Raw genomic sequence first — 26,663 nt, 5'->3', positions numbered from 1 at the left:
ATATCTGAGATAATCAGCGCACATGCAGGAAAGCAAAATAATTACTTAGGGTCATTTAATATTTCTAAAATGAATGTTACTACTGAGAGACAAATATGGCTTTATGTTTAGGATGAAAATAATTATTTTAATTTCTTTAATTCTAGAAGTAGACTTTCTACATCAACTAGGTAGTATCTAGCTTCTATTTGTAACTGCAGAGGAGCACAACATAATATAGGAAGATGTCTGAATCAGTTGCCTAGTGCCAGAGAGAAATGCTAAATTTTATAGCAAAATATGCTTGACTAAAATTGAAGCTTCTGGAGAAGACCTTCACAGTTTCAACTGGAAATCACTGTATAATGGTCACTGGCTTCAGTTACCTTAAAGTTAGGAGAAGAATGACTTGTCTAATACTTTATTTGCCTGCCATCTTTTGAGAACAGTTAACAGACTCAGCTGAACTTTTCAGATACGTTGTGTTATTAACAGCTGAAGAGAATGACTTGGAGAGCAAAGGAGCTTCAACTACTTGCTGAGCAAATCTTTGATATTCATAATACACTGTGCTTATGTATCATAGGCAAAGACACAAAGAACTAATTTTCTGCTTCTTGATATACAAGAAGCTTTAATTTTCAAGATCACTTTGTAATTAACTACGTATAGCTTTCAGCATTCTACTTGATGGTAGAGATGCTAGGTCATCCAGTCCTCAATTTGAATATTATAAGGATACAAATAGATGTACAAATAGTATTACTTATATTAAAATAATTTATCTGTAAAGTAAGGTTTACATAATAATTTGCTTACCCTGAAATTTCAAATATATCTACTGACAGTCGGGCATAAGTACTTTAAGCAGAGAATCCTTTTGGTTATAAAATTCAGTAATGGGTAAAATAAATCATTATTATTACTGTTATTACTATTATTATTATAAAAGTAACTCAAATGGAATACACAGTAAGGGAAGGTATCAAATCAGCATTAGTGTCATCATAATGGCTGCTCTAAAGAATCCTGTTAGCTCCCATGGTGTGGGAGTCTGAGACTCCTACAATGAACAAAAATTCTTGCTTTTATGTAATACATAGTGTTGCTAACAAATTTTTGCTTTTATGTAATGCAAAATGTTGCTAGCAACTGAACCTGGCATTCAGTCCTTCACAAAAAATATATATACATAGGCATGCATATATAAATAAGCTGATAAACCTATAACAATAGATACATATACATATATGTGATTCAAGATTTATTTCATTTCTTTATGAAATATGAAAGAATTTTTTTTTTCTGTTTGAATACCTTTGTGTTTGGGATTATTTCACTCTGATAGAAAAGAATGGAATGAGAAGCTAATGTTATACATTTGTCCTATATCACCATGGAAAACAAAATTTTCATTTTCTGCCACTGGCTGCCCAGGCAAAAGCCAAGTTGCCAGAGCATAGCCCAGGCAGTAAGCAGTTGTTGAACTTCTGGATTTTTCAAAGCGATTATTGCAGAAAGGTTTGCTCTGAAAATTTGATGGAAAAGTCATTCCATCAAGAATGGCCTTACCAGACATTGGGTTAGCATCCTGTGTATGAGGCAAGAATAACTTAGTAGCTAAAAGTAGAGGGTTTCTCCTGTAAAACAGGCATTCTGAACAAATATGTGGCAGGTGGTAAGAGGAAGAAAAGCAAGTTTTGTCACAAGCTCATTAGTTGATAGTTTGATGCTCAGATGGATTTCAAATGAATGTTGTTGTTGTTTGGCAATCACTGGCTGGGAATCAGCTTGGAATGTGAGTACTGTACCGAATCAGGCAGCTGTCCTCTGGCTGCTGCCTCTGCTTTGTGCATTTCTGCTTTTTTTGTATATGAGCATCCCTAGCCCTAGCTTGTTTTCTGTTCTACCTGATTTTAGACTGCTGTAGCTTCAGAATAACAGATGGTAGGTCAAAAACAATGTCTTCAACCTTGTGTGTTGCATCTGGTGTTTTGAGTTTTTTTTTATCTACAACATATCCTCTCATGTTAGAGACCCACATTTTATCAACTAATCCATATCATATCTTTGACTTACCAAATAAATGAAACCTGAGCTAAGTTCCCTGCAGGAAGAAATACTTGCATTGCAATTATTCTGTTTTCTCAGGAACATTCTTCAAAAAATATTCTAAAAGTTGCATTTGTCTACTTTATTGACTTCATAAGAATTGAAGCAGATCTTTCTCTTCAGTTTCACCTGCCATGGAAGGAATGTAGCAAGAAAGGAATTGTCTCAGACATAAATAGAACTATGTCATGTAAAGTTGGCAGTATGGTTATGGATCTTGTGGCATTTTCTCTTGAGTACTGTTTTCAGGGATTTATTACTTTGGACTTAGGTGGAAATTTCATATAGCAAAAATTCTGATAAACTCACTTTTTCTACCTGACATTCTACCAGAATGTCTTCCTGAAATATACAAACTATTTCCATTCTGTGAAGCATATGGACCTCGAATTAAATCATGCACAACAACAAGAATGACAGGCCTCTGTTCTTATCCATGCCTCCGTTATTAACTTTGCTTATACTGCATTTTACTAACATTTCACTTTTTGTTCCATGCTGCAATAGCAAGTGCTGTACACAGGCTGTAACTCTCCATTAGTGAAAAAGTGGGGTTAACTTACTGGTGAATGCTAAGCATGGAACACTAGTGGATAGAAAAGTTACAGTGTAATCCTTGAGAAAATAATATGTATGAAAATACACTTGAGCAGTGGAATAGGAATAAATGAAACTTGAGACTCAGGACCTGTTCTAAAAAACAGACTCAAAACTGGCTGGTGCAGGTGTTCAGGCACATCAAACGCAAAGGTAAAGTTTGGCAGGGACAGTAATTTTAAAAATAGAAGGATGGAAGTAAACACTTGAACTACTAATATGTTAAATTACAGATAGCCAGTTTTTATTTATAAACATGAAAATTGTCCAAAGTGCTAGAAAAAAAAAATATAGTTCATATTCTAGGTGGGTTGGCTAACATTTAATTCTCCAGTGCTGTAAAATGAAAAATATTGTAACCTTGAAATATATATATATTGCTGTTATTATTTTTAAGTCTTTTTGTCTTGAATGCATTGCAAAAATAGTAAAAAAGATGAAGTCCAAAATCTAGAAATAGAAACATATTTTAGTATTGCAAAAACATGCTGGTCAACAATTATGTTCAAAGAACTAAACGTATTAATAATAGACAGATGGTAATTAAATGAAATGTGTAGATATAACCTTTTTTCTCAGAAGATCTTTAAACAGTTGATTGTTGTAAAATACATAACAGCAAAAAGATCATTCTGTGTTTATCTTTTTTTCTCTCCATAAGTATTCACTTCTGACTATTTTCAAAAATAATGTAATGCTTTACATTATTTAATGGTTTAATGGATTTCTAGTTTGACTAAATATGTTGGAAGACAAGAGTGCTGCAGAGGTTAGTTTAAAGTTTGAACCATTGAAATTAGGTGTATTTAAATAATCTCAAAGAATGTACCAAAGTTGGTTGCTACAGTAAAGAAAGCCATCATTGATCTCTGGTGACAACCAATGTGAGAGGATCTTGGTCATATATATTTATTTAAGATAATTGTAATTCATGTGGGTGTAAATGTAGGGTAATATATGACTTTTTACAACATACATTTACAGCATAGAGATCTTTAGAAGCAGATCCTTCTCTCAGAGCTCACACAGTTTTGCATTTATCTGTTGTCAATAAAGAGACTTTTTGTCCATAAGGGTGTCAGTGTTGAATATTAGCATTTACCAAATATTTTATATTTATAATCTGTATGCACATATTTTCAATACTGAGAAAGCGGAAAACAAATTGTACAACTGTGGGTATTAATACTATTAAGATAAGGTGTATAATAAATCTGAAATCATAAATATTTTCAGAACAAAGTTTATGATTGGTCTCGATCAATTATGTTCTATATAGAATGTCTGGTTTTGGTGCACCTTCTTTCAGCACTCATTATCGTAATGAGCATGTTTTCTGTCAATAGATGTTATTAGGTATTTATACGGTACGTTGGAAATGTAGTATTTAATGCCACCAGACATGCTACTTCTGTTTCTTCACTGGAAAATTGTCCTGCTTTGAGTATTAAATATGAATTTCCACATAATGAAAATTCCTGTCTTTTTCATTCTTTTCTTCCCAGTGTGATCATTACTACAGTCTTGTACCTTTCAGATGCCCTTCGTAAAAACTTCTTGAATGAAAACTTTGATTACAAGGTAAACAATAGATGCAATAGCTGCTACATCATCCTGTGGCTTGGCGGTTATTGCACTTAGCTCCAGCATCTAAAGAGCTAGAATATGTAGAAAATCAGCAATTTCAACTGCTCAGGGATGTTTTTTCCTAAATACAGGACTATCTTATAAATGAGTGTTTTGAGGTTTTTTTTAATTTCATCTTATTTTTCATTTTGTTATTTGAGCCTCTTTGTTAGACTACTGATTTAGGATTTTTGCGTAGCAATTTTTTGGATCCTAAAAACAAATGAAATTATTTAGCTGGGTTTTTCAGTTATTGCAGAGGAAAAAGTATTTCAGGTTTTTAATCAATGCAGATTATATAAAATGCAGATTTATATTTTTGTAGTTTCTCTCAGACCAATTAACATGCTGCATAATTAAAATTAGAAAATTATGACACTTCACGGTGAATGTAGTTAAAGATGTTAGTGCGTACCTCATACAGTGAGATACTGCATTTATAATAAATTGTGAATTACAGATTATGCTTTTAGGATTCAGATGAGAAGATCTAGGAATGTGTCTGGAAAGACACATTTCCATGGAAACAAACCTGAATGAATATTCTGCCCAACCAAGAGATGTTAGTCCAACTGCTGCATCATAAAAAGTGCAGAATGTCCTTCCTAGAGAAGACCCTGAGCTCCTGTTGACTTTCAGCAGGGTTGTGGATGCTTCTCTGAAAATCCAGACTCCTGTTAGATAGACTGGCAGGAATGCAGATTTATCTGCTTAAGTGAACATGAGGAAGCCTATTCTTTTTGAATTTATGTAAATTCAGAGGCTAAAACTAATGAAAGAATTTCCTGTAGACAAGGCCTCTATGTTCCTTAGACTTGATTAGCAATGTTATTGCTGTCCTGCTGAACTGCAGGGTCTGAAAGAGGGCTCCCTTTACACTTGCAGTCATGGAACATCTTGGGGTTGGAGAAGAGTATATTTCGAATCAAAGAAATTTAGTCTAAAGCAGGTTGAGTAATTTAGCAGTTGAGACTGAAACAAGGGCTGTGATTGGAAATTTTGCTTCTTGTCTGATCATAGATCGTACTGAGAAAATGAAATAACCACATGCCATGTTCTTATTGTAGATATGGGATTCCTACTTTTTTCTTGCTGTCATTTTTATAAACCAGTTATGTCTGCAACTGGAGATGTTCACACCTTCCAAGAAGAAAAAAGTTTTAGAAAAGTAAGTATTGCTATCAGCTTGTAGAAAACTGGAATAGATTTAAAATTTCTCAAAATTCAAGACATTGGAGGTTGCAAAAGGACCCACCAAAAGAAAAACGTAATGGTATGTCCACTGACTAGAACAAGAGTTGGTTCTTGCCCTTTGTAAATGTGTTCAGAGCCAGTAACCTTCCTGAGTGCCCAAACTAGGAGTTTCAGATACTGGGAGGAAAAGAGCCATTAATTGCCAGTGAAAGCATTAGTCACTCAAACTTGTTCAGGTGTTTCTGCCATGCTATTGTCTGTATGAATTAATTGTATTTCTTTAAGCTAGAGCAAAACTATTTGCACTCAGAGAGAGAACTGGAGCATGTTGTGGCAAAAATAGGTTTTGCTTCACAGCTGTGTTACTGATGTGTAGCATTTTGACAATATTTCAAAGAAACCTGGGTTCAAGAATCCAGTTTTAGCTGGGTACAATCAAAAGAGCAAAACACTTGGGAGAAGCCAGCACTTTCAAAGGTTTTTTTTTGTAGACTACAAATGAGACATTTCATTTATTAATGTCGCAGAATGGCATGTAAACTTGATTTTCTTAAATTATCTTTCACTTCCTTGCTTTATTTTTTAATACACTGCAGATATGGTGACATGCGGGTAACAATGGGATGTGAAATCTTCAGTATGTGGCAAAATTTAGGTAAGTGATTAAGCACATCATCAGTAACTCTTAAAATGAAAGCAAATTATTAGTTCTTTTCCTATTATATTTACTTCCCAGTGATAGATGAGTTGTTGATAATTACGTTCAAGACATGAAGTCTTGATTCAAGTTTAGGAAAACGTTTGCCATTTATAATTCCCTTCTTTATAGCTAAACTCAGCTTTCTGTGCCTTGATACTGTAATTGACCCATCCTCTTTTCTTCCCTGACAACTGAGAAAATACCATCAGAGAAAATTGAGAAAGAAAGTACTACTCCTTTTGGGAAGAATTATTATGCCTTGAAATATACTTAGGTTCTTATTTTTAGTCCTGTTGTCAAATTGTTTAAGGACAAGACATGTCTTGATTCTGAAGGTCTCCTGAGATCCTGGATTTGAATAAAGTCTTCTCTGAAGTCTTAGTTGCACTAAAATATAAAGGCATAAACAAGTCAGTGACTAATGTATAAACGAGAATTTGGACAACATAGGAAAAATACATGCTTGAATATAAACTTAGGAACACATTTATATTTTTAGGCAATAATTGTGCAAACTGTTTGAAATTATGAGTGTCAGAGAAATGCAGTTGAACATTGTTTGGGAAAAAAATATTTTACTTATTTACAATATTAAGTATTGCTGACTTGCTGAGACATCGCTCTATATTACATGGATACGTGGTGGGTATTTCAGAACTGGTGTATCAAGGATATTCTCCCAAGAATATTCTCCTGCTCATACACCTTAATGTGCATCACCTCCCCACTCATACTGTTCTCTGCTCAATAGAAGCTTGGGATGCAGGCAAATGATGCCTTTCAGTAGGGGTGAGTTTTGTGGAGCTCATCTCCACAAAACTCACCCCTATAATAAGGAGCTCATCTGGTAATATGTCCAACTAAATGCTAGGGTATTTATTTCAATTGGTGTTGTGCTGGTCAGCATTTTACAGTTCTTGCAGCAGTAAGAGTCATCATGTCCTAAGCCGTGATCCTTGTACAGTCACCTTGCTTTCATAGGGATAAGCATCCTAGGATGTTTCCAGAAAAGGGAGTTGTTGTTTTCCTTTGCACAAACTCAAACACTGAACACACAGCAACCAGGGGTAAATGCCCACTGGAATATCCAGAGGTAGGCTGATGTAAATGAATTCCTAGCTTGGAAAAATCAATGCATCCTGATTCATAATCTCTTAATTTTGAGGATGTCAGAAGTCTCACTTGTGGAAAACTGAAACTGAATGGTCAGTGTTTACTGTATGCCATTTCTGCCATTTCTAGCTTTTCTGGCAAGAACTTAATTTTCTTTTAAGTGGAATGTGGTAAGATAATAGATGTTTTAGAACTGATTTTAAAGCAAGTTGTTTTGAGAACAGCTGTGTCATATTTTCATTTTTCTGCTATTGAAACACATATTTCCATTTCTAAACTTGCAAAACTAAAGATAGGTAAAAAACAAAGTACTTACCTCTTTTTGATGAGCACAGAATACCAGACAGTTAAACATTTTGTGAACACAAGGATGTAGAGCTTAGAAAGCAAATTATTCCCGTGAAATATAAATGAAATGCAGAGAGAGTACTTTGTCTGTCTTTGTTACCTTGCTGCAGGATTAATTTCAGATACAGCTAACCCATTGTCACTTCTGAGCTCAGTAGTGCATAATAAAATCTGATAAATTATGTTTGCCTTATATTCTTCATTTTTCTATAGCTTTCACTTTTTGGGCTTAAGAAATAGCCTATGCTGTGATATATGTGTGATTAAGAAAAAAACTATAGGTATTTTAAATGCTGTTTTTTCATTCTTCAGACAGCATTTGGATTGCTTGATAACTCACAGGACACCCAATTCACATTCAAGTTCATGTTCATTTTCATTTTAGGGGAACACAAGCTTCACTTTATTCCAGCATTAATTGGCCCTTTCCTGGAAGTGACCTTGATCCCTCAGCCAGACCTGAGGAATGTAATGATTCCTATTTTCCATGACATGATGGATTGGGAGCAAAGGCGAAGTGGCAACTTTAAACAGGTACTTTGTGTGAAGCTCTTTATAGAACAGGACTGAATATAAAGCACTTCATAGAGTCCTAGCAGACTTGAACCTGGAGTTCCATTGGTGGTTCAGGGTGGAGAAGATACCCACAAGGGCTTTCCCTTTTTTCTCTTTGCAGGGCTAGTAAGATTCACCTGTTAGTACTATCATGTTAGTTATGTGAGATGTTAATACTATCATGTTAGTTATGTGAGATGAGGAAAAAAATCCATGGCCTGATGAAGTGAAGAACAAAACTTGAGCTGTTTTTAACAAGGTTGCTGTGGTGGATTTTCACCTCTGTTTTACAGTGGTACAGACTGCTGGTTAGATAGGATTCAACCAGCTTCCCTTTTGGTTACTATGGAAAAAGACCAGATGTTCTTCAGTAAAGATCCAAGTATTCTTGTTGCTCAAACACATTCTTAATGGGCTAGGAAGGAACGACCAAGAATGCCATCTGCTCCCTCAGCTCCCACTCAGTTCTTTCAGACTGCCTCAAACCATTCTCAGTGCCCTCCTTCCTGCTGCTTCAAAATGAAGGAAAGTAGAAGTATTTTAATTACTCCCAGGCAATCATAATGCTTAGAGTGGGTGTTGCATCTAAAGCACAAACCAAACTATTAAAAACAAGAGTAGTGCAGGTGATGTAAGTAGGTAGCTTTTCAATATCAATATATAAGCTTATTGTTAAAAATCACCACAGAAATGTTAACAAGGAGTGAGAAGGAAGAAAATCCACTTGTTCTGCTACTCTGTCTTTTAAGCTTGGTTTTAGGTGTAAATTGTAATAGATTTGTTCTGTAATAAAATAATTACAATAGCTTGATTTCTCCCCTAGACTTGTGATTGTTAATATATTACTGGTAAGAAGGAGGTTTGAAATATAAATACACAGTGTAGCATCAGCTCTATATTTTTTTATAAGCAATGCACTTAAAAATATGCATTGAAGAAATCATTAGCACTGGATTTTCTTAACCACCAAGTTTCTTTGATAGCTAATATGTAAGTCCAGGAAATTTGCTTTCTAATGAAATACTGGCAGGTAAGAGTGTTGGGTTAGTCTGAGCCCCCAAGTACTCTTAACAGTGCAGACATTTTTGTATATTAAATTATAAAGAATGGGGTGCAGGTAGGAAAAGATGATATTTTTACTTCAGTCTAAGAAAATATCTTGTGCTTACAGCGTTGCAATGAGAACTCAGGCAATTTATTTGGGCTGTGTGCTTTTCCTCTGACTCCATAAATAGATAGCTGCCTTAGCAGCAGCAAATGCTACTCAGCCTGTAGTTTTAAAGTCACGTTGCTCAATTTAAATTAGCTCCCTCCCTCCAAAAAAAAACCCAAAAAACCACCACCACCAAAAAAAAAAGAAAGCCCTACAAACCTCGGGAATTATAACAGCTTCAAAGAGATGAAGTGACTTATCACATGATTGACCAATAATTCTAAAATATGCATTTAGCAAAGTCTCTTACATAAAACCAGATCTTCCCTCCGTTTTCTCTAATCTCATTAAAGGAAAAAGAAGCTGTTTACACCACACTTATATGTTGCAGGTGGAAGCAAAGCTGATTGACAAACTGGACAGCCTAATGTCAGAAGGTAAAGGTGATGAAACATACCGAGAGCTCTTCAACAGTATGTGAGTAATACGTTTATCTTATAATTCCTTGAGTTCAGTTGGTTGTATCAGATGCTAATGTCATTGTAGAAATGTAATGCTTAAACCAGTTGGGATGCTCATTTTTTCTTTTTCTTTCTTTATTTCCTTAAAATCTGAAGAATAAAATGTTTCATGGTGTTGTTTAGCCTCTGTAAAGTCTGGCAGTACTTGCATACAGCTATAATTGGGAAAGGCTAAATCTGTTATATCACAGAACATTCTCTTTCCCTACCTACTAATTTTAAAATCAGAAAAGCAAGAAATGCTTCATAATTGCATAGGGTGCAGGTAGAGCTCAGATGGAGCATTTTGAAAACCAGGCATGACAATTCAAAAGCATTTAATAAGTGATTTTCTATTGCTACTTGTAGTCGTATGAGTAATGTCACTTGTTGATTTCTTGTTTGATGTAAACAGTTGTGTTTATTCTGATAAGATTATTTCTTTCTAATTTTTTTGATAAAATACTGGCTAAGCTTTCAGTGATTTTTAATAAATGACATGTCACTTAAATTTAATAGGAACAACTAATGATAATGCTGAAGTCCCTAAAGTTGTGCATAAATTGTTTCACTGACTGAAATAAATGACTGTCACAGAGTACAGATGCAAAATAACTAACAGGGCTCTGTCTCTGTTGTTCCTCAGAGCTCAATTCCACCAAAGTGAAAGATTTCACTTATTTCTGATGTGTTTATTTCAGTAGATGTATTGTTCATCTTCAGGATTCCAAGCTGCTGTGTTTTCTTCAGTTATGCTAAAAGCATGAAATTTTTTTTCCTGTTTATATGGTTTCTTAATCATTCTTTCTTCTTTAAGTATTGTTTTTGGCTCTTTTGTCTTTGGTTAAAGAACAAGAGTCAGGTCTTGGTGTCTGAAAATAGCAAACACTTATTAATCTGTAATTGTACTGAGTTAAAAGAGTTTTTAAATATTTATCATGTACAGAAGCAAAGGTGAAAATTAGGCAGAGTAGTATGGAATTGAATGAATAATAGTGAACAGCAGTACAGTACATGCTTAAGCAGAACTTTCCTGTAATTATTCATGACATTTTCCTAATCTGAGTAAAGATAATAAAAGGTAAGATGTTTTCAATATTTTAGTAATACAGTATTCTAACTGTAAAATTAAGTCATTTAAGGAAAAGATCTAATTATAAAATGAAGCCTATGTAAAATACATCAGTGTGTCTATCACTGAAATAACTTAAAATTCTATAAGAAAGCATATTGGTATCAAATACAATTCCTAATTTTTTATGGTTTTGAGTTAGATTTCAACTAGAGAATGTTAAACATGATACAGTGAAAAATGCTGACAGCTTTTTATAAATCTAAATGCTGAAAATATACTCATGGTAATTTAAATTGCAAAATGTCTCACAGCATCAGTATGCTTGTGGTTTCTGTCATGGTATAACAGAAGTTAAAACTAAACTCTGTGAAATTTCAAAGTGCTCAAGTTCACTCCCAGCTAATGAAAAAGGTAGTATTTATGATTACGTTTTTTTTTTACTTTGATTGTCTGTATGCATTTCCACCTCTCAAGAGGAGAGCCTGTAGAAGGTACTAATGATCTGAAATGGAGGATGTCATATTGTTCTAGGGCATGAGAAGAAAAATTATGAAAATCAGATGGACAGTTTGGGGAGTTGACTGCAAGAGAGAGGGTTGGTTGTTCAGCATGAGATTTTGGGGTTTCTTTATTTCTTCCATGGGTAATTTAAGCTAAGCAATATTAGGGTGTCTTTACACAGTGCAAGAAAATAGACTTGTTTAGGCTGAAGTGGCAGAGGTGTAGCAGGTACCCAAAAGCTGGAATAGTAATACAGTTTTGCAGCAATCTGTGGTTTCATAGTCTTCAATGAAAGAAAATGCTACAATATTACCTGATTTTTCTGAAGATTAGGCATGGTTACTTTTGATAGATATCACTGGGAACAAGGGGATGCACACACCTACAGTCTGGGAACTGCAGTGGGTGGGAGATTTTCAGGTTTTGTTATGCTGTTTATTTTGCCTGAATTGGAAAATGAATTTAAATCTCTTAACTCCCCCATTAACTGCTTTTTCCCAGAGACAAACACTGCATCTTTCCTTTGAACATCTATTTTCAAGGATAAATTATAAGCATCTCTGGAGAGAGCTAAGATACTATGTGCTTAGAATTTGTTTCCTACAATGGAATTACCTATATCAAATAAAAAGACACAGAAAGTAGGGGGAAGGTGACTGCTGTTTGTTTTGAATCAATGTCTTTCTAGGGACTTGAATGTGACCATTCACTGATTAGGTCCCGATGTAATTTGAAGTAAATGCCAAGCATGAAGTAGTGAACATTTTGTTATCATGAGAAACTAGATGTTGCAATTGCTATCCATTGTAATTATGGTATGAAAGCTGTTCTGATCTACATTTACACTGTAGTACTGCAATTGAATTCCTGAATTTATTACTACAGGGAGAAGAATGATTTTACTTTATTGAACCTTATTTACTTTATTGGTGGTTAAAATAAAATCCTCAAGAGCCAAGATATATACTCAAGTAGGTCTTTCTTCTGAATCAGATGGATGCTGGCAGTTTATTACTTCTGCAGCTGTATTTCAGTTTGGCCTAAGACAAGGCATTTCAGATTTGCGAGTTAGGTGGCCCCATTGAAGCACAAAACCTGGACTGATGAGTTCTGATGAGGCCTGGCAATGAGGCTTCTCTTTGAAGAGATTGTAGCTGACATTCAGCTGAGCAGGAATTTATTACTGAGTTCTGCCAGTTTCTGGGTGATTTTTTGAACCATGAATCTATTATATAAAAAGTGATGGCTGCTACCTTTCCTCTGCTGTCTTCAGTTATCTTAATTTCTTCTCCAAATGCATGACTGAATTCATCACTGCCCAGTCCATTAGACTCTGTCTGGAGTGAGTCTTTTGAGAGCCTTTACGACTCGTTCAGGGAACCTCTGGCTATAGTGAAGTCTTTGAACTCTAAAAGAGGCATCCAGATGCTTTAAAGCACCTCTAGGATTAGCTGCCTGTGAGCTAAAAGTCTGAATAATGCTGTGCTTTAGACATACAAAATCCATTTACTACATGATTGAGTTAGCCTGAACATTGTTCTAAGCCTGCTGTTTGTCCCTGGAGAACTCTGGTCTTCTGGATCACTATTCTTTTACTCCTGGGGTACCCAAGATTAAAAATAATTAAATAGACCTCCTTTTCCCTCCACCAAACAACACAAAGCAAACCATAATTGTTCAGGTGGGTTCAGGTGTTAGGCTATATTAGCATGGATAGACAGGAACATTTTTATAGTTTCCATTTGTTGTTTAACCCCCTTAGTGCTTTGTACAAATAGCCAAGCATCTTGGCTATGCTTTGGGATCTGTAAGAACAGGGATTCAATTCTATCTAGATTTAGCCAGAATATATTTGAGTAGCTTTTTCATTCTGAGTTTGTTCTGTGCATTGTGCTGGAAATCTGTGGAGGGGAGAGGGAGGCATGCATCAGAAGGCAAGTCTTTCATTTTTTCAACTGACCACATTGATGTCAGTTTGTATAAGTACTCTGAATGTATCAACTCAACTCATTATTACAAATTGTGTGTTTATAATGAATGTGCCAATGCAATTTTAAAGAAAATGTATAAGTCAAATGCAGATAAGAACAATCTCTTTTGAAAGAGAAGTCAAACTTCTATTGTTTTTCTAGAGAAGCTATCGGTAATTATTTTATTGAATCTATGTTGAAATGTTCCTTTTTAACATAGGGTTAAAACAAAGTAGAAATGAAAAATCCCTGTGGTAATCAAGATTCAATAACGTGACAAGCTCTACTCTTATTTCTTACTAGACACAAAAACTTCTATTGGAAGGAACATAGGGGGTTCAAAAGTTAATTAAGGTATTCTGTATGGAAAACAGAGGTGCCAGCTTAATGCTTCATCATTTTCTGGTTAAGGATGGCCTTATCATCTGCCTGCTAGCAATGAAAAAGAGTCAGCCTCTGATTGTGAGGGAAAGACATCTGACTGCCTCCTTAATAGAAGAAGTGAGTTTAAGATTCATATAAGAGTGCAGGATGAAGATCAGTATTTGCTCCTCAGTTCCAGCAGAGCACAGCTTCATTTAGGTCAAATTTGCTTGGAGAATTGCATCTGTGACATCCCTGAGGCTGTAAGGAGCAGAGCTGGAGTGTATAGCTAGTGCAGTTGGCATGTAGGAGTTCTGAGCGCTGTTACAGGTTTGAGGTTTGGATGTAGGAGGCTTTTGGGACTGAGCATGCTCAGGGTAGATGAAGGTCAGTGGAGCTGACAGACAGAAGGTTCAGAGGTGCTCTAAAAGCTCTAAGGATACGAATGTGAGAATTTTCAGATCCTTCTAAATAAACCATAACTGAGTACATTTTCAGGGAGACTGCTGAAATATCTCCATGGACATGTCATCCACCTGAGCTCCTGCACCAAAGTATAAATGTAACACAGCTCTGTAGATAAATATTTCCTTGCTCACTCTTTTAGAGAAAATGTGGAAATTCATGCCTAAGTGATAAATATTTGATAAACTTAAGCAATGAAAAACAGAGGCCTGTATCAGAATTATATAAAGAGCAATAATAATAAAGACAATTATATTGTACTGTTTTACTGACATTTTGAAATCTTTCCACTTCAATGCATAGTATGCATTTACATTGGCACAACAGTTTTTAACAAAATAATCTTATGACACTTTAAGGTACTGGAATTGTACATGTGCAGTATAGTGTGTTCTCAGAAAGAAATATTAAGTGAAGAGGAGGAATCATCTTGTTAAAATCCCTCCACTATTCTTAAATATCATGCTTACTGAAATATTAGAGAAGAGAGAAAAAGAAAAAATATTTTTTAAAAATTTAGAAGGTATATTAAGCTGATGGATATTCTTTTCTAAGAACACTTTTAAATTCCTCATTTTCTGACGTATCAGCATGAAGTGAATATAAAAATTTTATGGAAGAATTGTGTTAAGTCTTTGGGATATGAATATGTTCTGAAAATTAGGTATTTGACATATTTTTAACCTGATGCAGCTAATATAAAAATCATTTGTTTTGTCAATGCTTCCTGGACTAGAATTCCACTTTTTGGTCCATATCCTAGGTAAGACATTGTTTGCAAATTGCACTTCTTGGGAGGGTGTTTGTGAAAAAAAATCTAACTATCAAAGATGTTGCTAAGGTATTAAGGTAGTGGTAAAAGCAGAGAGGTTGTCATAGTGACAGTTAAAAATAAACAGTGACATTTTTCTGGCTTGTTTTTTTCAGTCTGCTGAAGAAAATTGAGCGGGAAACATGGAGGGAAAGCGGTGTTTCATTAATTGCCACTGTGACTCGCCTCATGGAGAGGCTCCTGGACTACAGGTGAGTGGTTATCACAGTTCAGGAGGTAGGGTTGTCATCTTTGAAATATTAGGAAACAAATACAGTTATCTTGCTCAATGCTGACTGCACGTGGATGCATGGATAGAGCAGCTGTAAGTGCTCAGGATCTCTGACAGCAGCTGCTTAGTCAACAGGAAAATGCAACTGGCAGGATGAAAACAACCAAGGAGGCTCCCCATGGTGTAAAAAGTCCAGTGGTGGGCTTGAGTTTGCTGTCAGGGAATGTAGTAACTTTTGGCAGTAGGTTGGTGACTCAAGTCTGTCTGAAGACACAGAGCTCAGTACTAATCACCTGACAGTTATTTTACACAATATGTAAAATTCTCATTACTGTGTCAATCATGCTTAGTTGTAGTGTCAGCTGGCACAGTAAGTGTGTACACAAAGACATGATCTCTGGATGAACACCTCACATCTGACTGCACCATGTGATCAAAGGAGAGGGAAATGAGAGGCATGTACTCTCTTTCAGGAATGCAAGACTAAAAGCAATTTTCCCAGTCAATTGTGAGCCTGTGTAGAGGCTTCACGTTTCAGCTTAGTCCTCCTTATTGCCACCAACTGTAGCACTGTCCAGAGCTTAATTGTAAGGTTTTCTCCCTCATTCCATAGGGACACATGGGAGACCTAGTACTGCACTTGCTGTCATCACTGATAAGCTTGAAAAGAAAGCTATTTCATCAACAAAGAGACTGAACTCTTAATTTCTAGAAGTATGGCACTGCTATTTCTCTTCAGGGACCAGCTGGATTACAACCTCTAGGACTCCCAGTCTTTCAAAACAGTGGTGTGCTGTTAGTTATGAGAGTATTTGGGAAAATTGTTTGCTCATGTATGCAAGAAATGTTTTAAAGTTATGTTAAATTTCTTTTAGTGATTATGTAGGGATGTCTGCCTGTTATTCTTTTATTTCAGCATGGTTATACTGGCTACTTTTTTTTCCCTGTGTGATAAAAAAAGGTCACATAATAATGACAGAGCCAAAAAGAAAACATGGACTTTCTTGACAATTGAGGTATTCAATATACTATAACAGGAGGCATGAAATCTCTTAGCTACTTGGGTCAGCTGTTCAGCTAAATGCAATCCTTTCAGTCAGCTTGCCAAGTGAAATATGTCTGTTTTCTGAGGTGTGCTTCACTGTAAGAGGATAAACAGCATTCTTTTTGACTTTCATTACTTTCTGCTTTAGGGATTGCATGAAAATGGGAGAAGTGGATGGCAAAAAGATTGGCTGCACTGTTAGCCTTTTGGTTTGTATAATACTTTCTCTTTCCCTTTTCAATTTCAGTTGACCAAATGCACATTTGGACATACTTTGCTTCTTGTTGCAAATGGAGTAGAATTTGGCAGGGTAACACTACACTTATGATCACTGATTATTTTTTCCAGGCTGAGATTGGTACAGTAGGGAGATAGTCTTCCTTGGCACTTCATAGCTTGGTTCTGAAAGGTCTCCAAGACTGCATTATTAAGTTTTAAGTCTCTTCCTACTGGATAAACTTCACCAAAGTACTTTCCAAGTTTAATTAGTCTCTGAGTTTGTAGAAACAAACATGCCTTTCCTCCTCTCCCAAACAAAACCTACATGATTTCTCTTGTTTCTTTTCTTCCAATAACTGATGCAAGTTAGTTCTCATAGCATATAGTATGGGATATCTTGTAAATACTGCAGCTGACTATTCTCTCCCCAGTAGAAGAGACAGAAATGCTGCTCAAGACCTCCTGTTGTCATGCTATCTTTATTACCACAAACCAACAGTGCTAAACCATAGTATGAAAAAGATGTCATTTTTGTTTACAAGATGCATTTTGATTCTAGGCCAGTTTCCACTGACAAGTTTGTTGACTTCTGTTAACCTTGGAAAGTTTCCATTTTCATGGTGAATTTTTTGAAAAGCTGTATTTTTAGCCAGAGGGAAAAAAACCAAAATAAGCTGACTTGTAATTCTGCATTTTTGACGTCAGTGAAACAATTTGGGATCACTTCTAAGTAGCAGTTATACATAAGAGAACAAAGGATTTCTTCAGTAGGAAAATAGTGCTCTAAATAAGGATGATATTTACTATGAAGCCATAAAGCAGCTGGCCTGCTGTCAAAATATCTTGCATGATCTGAATTCTTTAAAGTACCTGGATTATTTTCATCCCAAAGGAGGTTTTAATCTATTATTAGCAAAGTATCCAAGATTTGTATAAAAAGAAAATGAAAATATTTTAAAATCCCCAAACACCATATTACTTTTTAAGGGGATTTTCAATGACTCATATGGGCTAAGGTGGATTTCATATCCTAATAATTTTCAAAGAAATTTTTAATACTCTTGCACAACAGAGAGACAACGAATGCTAAATTTTCTTAAATCAGTTTAAAAATATTTTCTCTATAAAGTTTTTATTTTTTATGTTTTCATAGTGTTCCTCCCACCTTTTTCCTTGATAATAACTCAATTTAGGAAACTGTGGCACAGAATATGAATACTGTACACTAGAAGAAAAACTGCATAGTTTAAAATAGCGATTTAAATAATAAAACAGAAATTGTTAATTGCTGATGAGAACCAGTGCTTAGACTTTTCTAGCCTATAAATTTTTATTAACCAAAGCAGATTATCTTGACCATGGAGTATGTCTAGCAGGAGGACTTAAGCTGCATGTCCATTGTGAATGAATGAGCAGTTCTTGTGAACAGCGCTGTAGGCTTGCACTCCTCTTCCTGTAACTTTTTCATACTTTGCTTTAGGGCTTGTAAATAGATAAAGAAAGTTTTGAACTAAGATTAATGATATTGTAGTCCATATTTTATCCATGTAACAACAAATAGTAGTTTTATGTTCAGAAATGTAATCTATGCATGTATTTCTAGGAGATTATGTTTGAAGTCTTTTATTTGCAACCATTATCATAAATTTATTAACTACTGCATTTTATTACAAAATTCAATTTTATTTCAGAATTTTTACAAGACTGAACTGAACAAGGAAGAGATGTATATTCGCTATATTCATAAGCTCTATGACCTACATCTGAAAGCACAAAACTTTACAGGTAACTGAATACAAACTAGAAAATGATATTTAGGACTGGTCTGTGCTTTGCAGTCTTTTGCAACCCTGTAAGCTGTGTCCTCAGTGCAGAACATAGCAACCTGGGCAACTGCTGAGTTTCCTTGCCTAATTGATGTCTCAAAATACTGCTTTTTTTCAGCCCCGCGGCACTATTATTTGCTGAGCCATGGTGAATGTAAATTACTTCTGTTGATACCCACTAGCAATAAATGTGTGATACGGTCATTTTTCACCCAAAATGAGTAAAGTTTGGAAGAAGTTTTTATGAGTTCATTCAGTGGTATCTGAGCATATACATTTTTTTGTCATGCTCCTGGCTATCTGTTTGGTGAAGTGTTTCAACAAAGCTGTGTTTCAGAGCCTCAGGTTTAAAAAAAGAAATAAAAGAAAGGAAGACTCATCTAGCTTACTCATAATAGGTAGATATCCTAAAACCTATGACAAGTATGGGAATTTCATGATGTCTTTCTAAATCTTCATACACCACACTTGCAGTACTATTGTCCAAGATTTCTCTAATTTTGTGCCAAGGATGGTTATTTTTTACATGAAGAAATCAGAAGATATTGTGCATGGCTGTTGTTTATACAGCTAAACACACATTTCATTTGGGAAACTATATGCTATCAGTGAGTGCTGAAGAAGATAAAATCAGTATCCTTTTAAATCACACTATCTTTGCCAGAATATTTTACTGACCTTGAATTACCTCCAGCTTTTCCCCAGTCTTTGCACTTGCATATGTTCAAAATTTCTAGATTTTGATTTTTCTTAGAAGCAGATTAGTTGGCTGGGAGTCTCCAGTAAACAGCTTACAGGTACCTGGTATCACAGCAACTTTCCTTATGCTTTTCTACTGTCCATAAGAAAGATTGTTCACTTGGAATTTACACTCCCTTTGCAGTTCCTGGATTTAAATGTGGACTAGATAGCAGGATATGTTAAGGAGAGATTTTAGTTTCCTCATGTGACCTGGCAATAGTGAGTCACAAGAGAATTTTGATTATTAAGAAGTCTCTTTGCCACAGCTGGCTTTTGTATAAAGCTATTATTTTGCATAGTAGATCTTAGTAACTCTTTGAGCAGTACTGAGTTTCCTTTTGCACTGGGTACTATATGTGTCCAGTTTACCTTCAACTGTGATATGAATCTATTTTTTTAGGCAATTGGATGGCAATTGTTTTGCCATCCATTCTGATTTTAAACAGTATTTTGCTCAAAATTTATTTCCAGGACTTTGTTCTATTTCCCATGTGTTTGTTATTAATCTGTGTGAGTTTTGTGTACTTTGCTGTAGAAGATTTTACTGCTTCCTTTTTTAAAATTTTATTATTATTTATAAATTTTTTGCTGTAAGAGCCTTAATAAGACTTGTCTCACACCCATAATTAGAAAACAGACTTGTGTAGTCCATTGCCTTGCCTTATGAGAGACAATACAGACTTTTGTAAAAACTTTTCCCTGGTCTAGAGAATTTGGGATTAGGAAAATAAGCTTGATACTTCAGCAGCATTCCTACATGTTGCAGCATTAGTTTGCTAATGGCATCGTTTCATCCTAGGGATGAAATGGTTTTTCTCTCATTTCCATAGTATATTTGCTGGACTTTTTCTAAAATGCTCTGTTAAAATGAAAGTAATTTTTATACAAAACATTATTTTAAATCTTTCTTTACACAGCACTCAGTTACAACTATAAATATACCTCTTTTGAGGCTGAATCACATAAATGCACTGATTCCTTGTGTCCCCTCCTGAGAACCGTAGTGAGACTTTTCACCTATCCACCTTAGAAATATCTAGTCTTTTGAATATTTCCTATATAAATTGAATTTTCCACATCATGAGTCAACCCTATTTATCTCCCCTGAGTGCTTTGATGCAAGTCAGTAGTTACAGACCTCTCCCTGAGGTACCAGTATTTTATTTGTTGTGTTGGCCACTGCCAGATATACTGGGTGGAGGAAACCTTCAGACTTGTAATCCAGTATGGTCATTCTTATTTTAGAAACCTTCTGTATAAATTTATTGGAATTTAAGAAAACTACATTGTTAGGGCAGACAAAATTTTGTTAAGGACTTAGATGCCAAGTTTAGAACAGAAAGGTCACAGTGAGCTATCCTGAGCAACTACTTATGTTCTGCTATCTTTTGCTTCCTTATGATTTTGAATAATTTATTATCACCTTCATGGATTTTTAAAATTGTCATATAGATGTGCTTCATGTCTTGAGTACAAAAATGTAGCTTGAAGCTATGACAAAGGTGGTTACCAGTCAAGCAGCCTGAGAGCTGCTGAGTGTGATGCCAGAATTAAGGTTGTCTGTGGAACTCGAGCTGGTTTTCCTTGCATGGGTGTATCACAGCACAGCACCAGTTTGCACCACACTAAGCATTTTGCAACACTGGGGTTCCAGGCACTCTCTCACACAATTACCTGCTGCAGTGATGTTTTTTCATCCACAGGTTCTCAGTTGGACGTGTAGAGGCACACTACTGCTAGAAAAAATACTGTAAAATTTGGCTTAAATTGCCTGTCTTATGGGAGCTCATATGGCAGAGGCAGAAGTAGGATATGGTTGTCTGGGGCAAACTTAGCTTAGCACAAAAAGTACTTTAGTACTTTATTGTTATTTTTTTGCCTTATGTACAACCTATAAAATCTGCAATAAAATAAGTCCAGTAGGGAACTTCTTTCTCCAGTGAAGTACATCTCCAGAACATGGCCCATCTTTGTGCTGACTCACTCATGCAAAGTGGTCCTGTGAGTGGCAACATAAACTGTGAATATTAGCTTGGAAATCAATAATTCATATGCTCAGTTAGCCAAATTGAATTGTTGTAGCCTGTAGTAATTCTGGTATTTTGTAATTTGCCGAAGTCTGACTTTCCAATAAAAAGATAAATTTTATATTATATTATTGTACTGTTTCTGAGGAATTCCTGAAATCAATGTAAAAAAAATAATAGTTTTTATATTCCCAGATAATTTATACTGATTAATATAAAGATTGCTACACAACTCTCTGAGTAGAGACCAGCAACCGGTTTAATTCCTGCCAAACCAAAAACTAAATAAAATTTTAAAAATTAAAAAGAGAAAAACATTGCAGTTCTAAATTTCTTGTTATGGCCAGCTGGTAAGGCTCAGCTATCAGGAATTTATTTCTCTATGGAAGGAGTGGATTCTATTAAGCACACATCTGCCTCCCTGTTTTCCTCCCAGCTCTCTCCTTTGGACTGTGTCCACAGTCTTGTTGTCTTTCCTCTTTCACTACTGATGTTCCTCATCCTCCAGTCCTTGTTCCTTTTTTCAGACAGCAGAGTCATTGAGGGTTTCTCCTTAGCAGTAGGGAAGACTGGAGCTAAGCAGGAAGTAGTTACCTAATTTCTGTCTCCTTTGTGTTTTGAGACTCCAGAAGAAGTGTCCCAGTGACTCTACCTTAAATAGTGTATGAAAATTTTAGGCTATTTTTGTTGTAGCTGTAATAGTCGTTCTGTCCAAAACCACCACTACCATCCACTTAATACTCAAAATAAATCAATTACCCATTAGAAAGGTGCCTCTCAAGAAAAGCATTTGCATCTCTGTGTACTTTGTTTGTCTGTTTTATGTGTTTGGTGTTGGTAAGTGCCATGCTGTGGTTTGTCTTGCAGAGGCTGCCTACACTCTCCTGCTGTACGACGAGCTGCTGGAGTGGTCTGACCGGCCACTCAGGGAATTCCTCAACTACCCCATGCAAACAGAATGGCAGCGCAAAGAGTGCCTCCATCTGACCATCATTCAAAACTTTGATAGGGGAAAGGTAAAATAGCCCTGTTTTACTGAGTGAATCTGGGAAGGGTAGTTTATTCATTTTAGGATGTTAGTTCCAGGGTTGCACTCTTTTCTGGTATTGAGGCAAAGTGTTTGTCCTTGCTTGATTAAGCAGTTACTTAGCAATGCAGTACGTTTCTTCTAATCCTGTGGTGGTATTCTAGAAATCCCCCACTTACATATAAGCATAATTTTCATGTGCATAACAGTTGGCTTTGTAACTGTCAAATCACTTTATAAAAGGTGGTATCATTTTTCCCCATTTTAAAGGTGGTGAAAGTGAGCCTTATAAAGCTAATGAAATTCACTTAGTGACCAAGTGAGGATTGTAAGGACTATGTTTACACCTTACAATATCATGTTGTATCTCTTAAAAACTAAAAATTAATTTGTTTCGGGGATCACACTTCATTGTCATTACTACAAATGCCTATTCTGAATTAAGCAAATGTAATTATCCTGCAGTCTAAAATTTTATATACACATAGTGCTCTGATTCATCTTACTGACAAACATGGAATGCATTACAATTTTGTGTAGCTAGTGTAAAATTCATGTAAGCCTAAAACATGTAATCAAATGGATGTTGATCATCATGTTTTTCAAACAATTCTGTAATTATATTATATAGTTTAACTTACATGGTGCAATGACGTACTGTACAACCTAAAAAAATTAGGGTAGATGTATTGAAAGTACAATTTTAAAATGTAAAAATCATACTGTGTTGAATCCATCTTATGTAGCGTCAAAAGAGTCATCCATCACTCTTGCAATGGCTTACATTTTGTGCATAGTGTAAAAAGAATAATTAATTAAATAAGTCTCTAAATATATTTTTAATTCTTCAAAGAATTCATCAGTATTACTCAGAAGCTATTAGCATGTTTAGGAGACAGTGCATTCAAATATTTTCAGTAGCAACAAGGCTTAGTATAGATAGAACAGACCACTAATAAATCACAAATTGTCAAACAGTTGCTTTGAATTACTGAGCACCTTTTATTTGCTTGCAGTGTTGGGAAAATGGCATTATCTTATGCAGGAAAATTGCAGAACAATATGAGAGCTACTATGACTACAGAAACCTCAGCAAGATGAGGGTAATGTACTTGAACACTTTTCATCAATCAGGAATCCAAATGCTTTTTAATTTAGGTTATAAAATATTACTGAGGAAATTAAATTTACCACAGAATGGTCCTTAGGTTTGGTTTGCACTCTTATTTTTTACCCTGAGGCATCTTTTCTACAATAAGGATTATAAAAAAGGAGTGTGAGCTTTTTGAAGAAAAACAAGAAAATCCTATCTTCATAGAGCAGTTTGGGTTGGAAGCCTTAAAGATGATCTAGTTCCAGCCCCCCTGCTCGACACCTTACACTAGACCAGCTTGCTTTATTTTATTATAAAATTAATGTTCTTACAATATTTGTACCTGTACAGCATCCTTTTTGTGTGCATGCTTATGCAGAAAAATAACAATGCAAACTTACTTTCATTAGTTTCCTACAGTTTATCCAGGAAATGTGCTATGTGCACTCCTTCACTCAGAGCAGCAGCATGTCTTTGCAGTTGTAATTGCAAGCAAAGCTGTTAGCGTTTGGAAACATATAACCATGAAAATGATCATATGTCAGTGCTTTTATTAAGAGCTCTGGGTGTCAGGAGTGTTCAACTCAAATCTGACTCCAGCCATACATCCGAGATGAACATGTTTTTATATTCTATCGTTATATAACTTTCATGTTAATTATTAAACTTATATTGTTCTATTGTATACATAGATTTCAGTCAAGCATGGCTTCTCATGGTTCCCCCTCAAATTTCTCACATAGTTTCTCATGATTCTTCTTATGATTGTACAATAATTATTTTTGGTTACTAAACAATCATCACATCTAACAATTATATCATTTATCACACTGCTTACGCAGGTGCAACACAAAGCCTTACATTTCAGAGTCTATTTTAACATTTTCCCAGCTCCCCACTATCAAAGCCACAGGCAATGCACACATTTTTTTTTAATTTACTGCTTAAAAATATGATCTGTTTAATAATACATAGTAAAAATTAATGTTTCTTGGTACAGTCTTCTTGTTGTTTCTTTCATTTTAGAACTCTAAACATTGTTTCTCTTTCATTCAGATAGTGTTTTTTTAAAAATTATTGAGTCTTCTTTTCTTACCTCCTTCTGATGGATTCAATTTTGTATTACAACTTGCCTTTTAAATTCCCTGTATATATAGGATGCTTGCTGCTAGGACTGAGTGAAGTCCCTTTAATTCAGAGCTGCTTAACAACATTATGCAAAATTATGCAACGTGGCAGGACTCTCCGTTATCTGCTTATTCCATATATATTTTGATATGTCAATGGCAGAATCCTATAAGGAAAAGCAAATGACTATCATCATGTGAATAAAATGATCGTTTATGCATGTTTAATTAATTGTACTGAATGTGTTTTGTGTTTGAAATATTCTTTTGCTGTATCTGTGGCACCAATGTTAATCCAAAAACGGAGGTGTGGGGATTTCTCATAGCAGTATAATTAGGCAGCTATTGATATCATATGCATACTAAATAGTCTGTGATACCTGAAATAGGGTTAAGACTGTGTTTGGCTTTTTCCACAGTATTGAAAACTTTGCTGAAAATATCATCAGAAAAAGGGAACTTGGGTATTAAGTTCCCCTTGTGTCAGTGTTATGAGTGAAATAAAAACCAGATGTATTGATCAAACATTATGCTAATTGCTATTGGGACATTTTAAAGGAGCTCATATTTGATGCTTAAATCATTGGAATCTGGTGTGATTTTCACACAATTGCCTTGAATATGTAAATTAGACTTTGCTGATTTAGCTGACCATATTACTGCCATGTGTTTGGGTGATTAGCAGATTACTGGGTCATATGTTTCAAACTGTCTTTCTATTATACCCCTTTAATATTAGTACTTCATATTTTAAAGGATTTATTTTTTAATTCTTGGAAACCTTCAGATCCCTAAGAGGTATAATTACTTAATCTGATGCATTCAGAAACTTCTGGATGTCCTAGTTGTTGCTCAGAGATATGTTGCAATTCCGTTACTCCAGGGCTGAAAGACATTCCCTTCTGTGATAGTTTATGGTAAAAATACACTTTCAAAAAAGACTAATTGCATTTCTTCTCAATCTCACACAGATGATGGAAGCATCTCTGTATGACAAAATTATGGATCAACAGCGCTTGGAGCCAGAATTTTTCAGAGTTGGTTTCTATGGGAAAAAGTTCCCATTCTTCTTGAGGGTAAGTGAAATAAAAATAAACAGAATGGAGTAATGCTGTCATTCATAATCACTTTCACTGTGTTAAAATTTGTTCATACCATGTGCAAGTACTTATCCTGTGAGAAATTCTTTACCTTCAAGTTTCATGGTTAAGAAAGGTTCCTGACTAATGAAAAGACAAATTCTAGACTTCTAGAGTCACACAGAAACACAATATTCATGGTTTCATTGGAAACCAAGCACCTACACTGTTCTACAGACCAATGGTTCATGGTAGTTTGTTCCCTTTCTCCTGTTCTGTTCCTGCTGGTGGGTAGTCAGGCAGTCTGTCAGAAGTAGTATCCATTGGTGGTGGGATAATCAGCAATTTAGCATTTAAGCAATTAGTTAGCAATTTAAGCAATTACCAAGGTCCTTTTTTTAAAAATGACTTAGAAATTCCATATGCTGAATTTCATTGATTATTAATGTACTAAAACTGACAAATAAAAAGGTTAATAATCTTGATCATTAATCTGGAATTCTGAAGTTACTGAAGTGCCCTTGAAAATGTTAGTGGTGTTTACACTGTCCCCCTCTTCCACAGTCTGCAGTGGTTTAGCTGCATTGACTGTCACCTTGGGAAGAGAACAGAATTCGTTTTATTCATGGAGCAGCTGCAATCATAATCCAAGTTCCTCTTCCTGTGGTAATTAAAATAAGTGATGAAGGAGCCTCCTATGTGGAGGAGGCCTAAAAAGCCTGATTAGTCTTTGCCTTAGTGTGGGGAAAATGACTATTTCTAACTGGCAAATATAGCATGAAACTCAGCCTTTTAAAAGTAATGCTCAGAAAGAGTCTGATGGAAAGATACTTCTTGAGATTACCTAATATTCATCTGAATATAACTTCTATATAAACCAATTTGAAAATATTAATCTGAAAGACTTTAACTGATGGAAAGTAATGGAAAGAGTTGCACAACAGTGCAGTACTTTCAAACCTAGGTCTTTCACTGCTTGTGCATCCTCTTACGAATTTTTCAAGTTAAACATACACAGCATGTATTTATGCTTGCAACACCAACAAGGACAGACATAATACATTTGATTTAAATTTTTTTATGGCAAAACAGTTTGTAAATCTGGTTGTGTTTGCTGTAGAAGAAATAAAGACTAAACTTCATAATAAAGCTTTTGCATTTTAATTTGTAGTTGAACAATAATAT

The 26,663-nt window shown here is 35.2% G+C and overlaps 1 protein-coding gene across 4 annotated transcripts in view; it reads left to right on the top strand.

Annotated features, from left to right (window-relative positions):
• Positions 1–26,663, top strand: part of DOCK4 (dedicator of cytokinesis 4) — a 222,676-nt gene that overhangs the window by 172,671 nt on the left and 23,342 nt on the right. For 2 of the 4 annotated variants that reach the window (XM_077178943.1, XM_077178941.1), the window contains exons 28-39: positions 4,194–4,269; positions 5,382–5,482; positions 6,105–6,163; positions 8,055–8,203; positions 9,769–9,854; positions 14,988–15,014; positions 15,179–15,274; positions 16,488–16,548; positions 18,250–18,343; positions 22,020–22,168; positions 23,196–23,282; positions 25,371–25,475. In XM_077178943.1, the coding sequence (XP_077035058.1) occupies positions 4,194–4,269; positions 5,382–5,482; positions 6,105–6,163; positions 8,055–8,203; positions 9,769–9,854; positions 14,988–15,014; positions 15,179–15,274; positions 16,488–16,548; positions 18,250–18,343; positions 22,020–22,168; positions 23,196–23,282; positions 25,371–25,475 (1,090 nt within the window). The remainder of the gene's footprint in view (positions 1–4,193; positions 4,270–5,381; positions 5,483–6,104; positions 6,164–8,054; positions 8,204–9,768; positions 9,855–14,987; positions 15,015–15,178; positions 15,275–16,487; positions 16,549–18,249; positions 18,344–22,019; positions 22,169–23,195; positions 23,283–25,370; positions 25,476–26,663) is intronic. The other 2 variants (XM_077178944.1, XM_077178942.1) reach the window with 1 other exon arrangement.

The sequence above is a fragment of the Agelaius phoeniceus genome, chromosome 5, assembly GCF_051311805.1.
Source record: "Agelaius phoeniceus isolate bAgePho1 chromosome 5, bAgePho1.hap1, whole genome shotgun sequence".
In the NCBI taxonomy this organism is placed as follows: domain Eukaryota; kingdom Metazoa; phylum Chordata; class Aves; order Passeriformes; family Icteridae; genus Agelaius; species Agelaius phoeniceus.
Note: the sequence above shows the minus strand (reverse complement) of the source record. Positions and strands in the feature narration are given on the sequence as shown.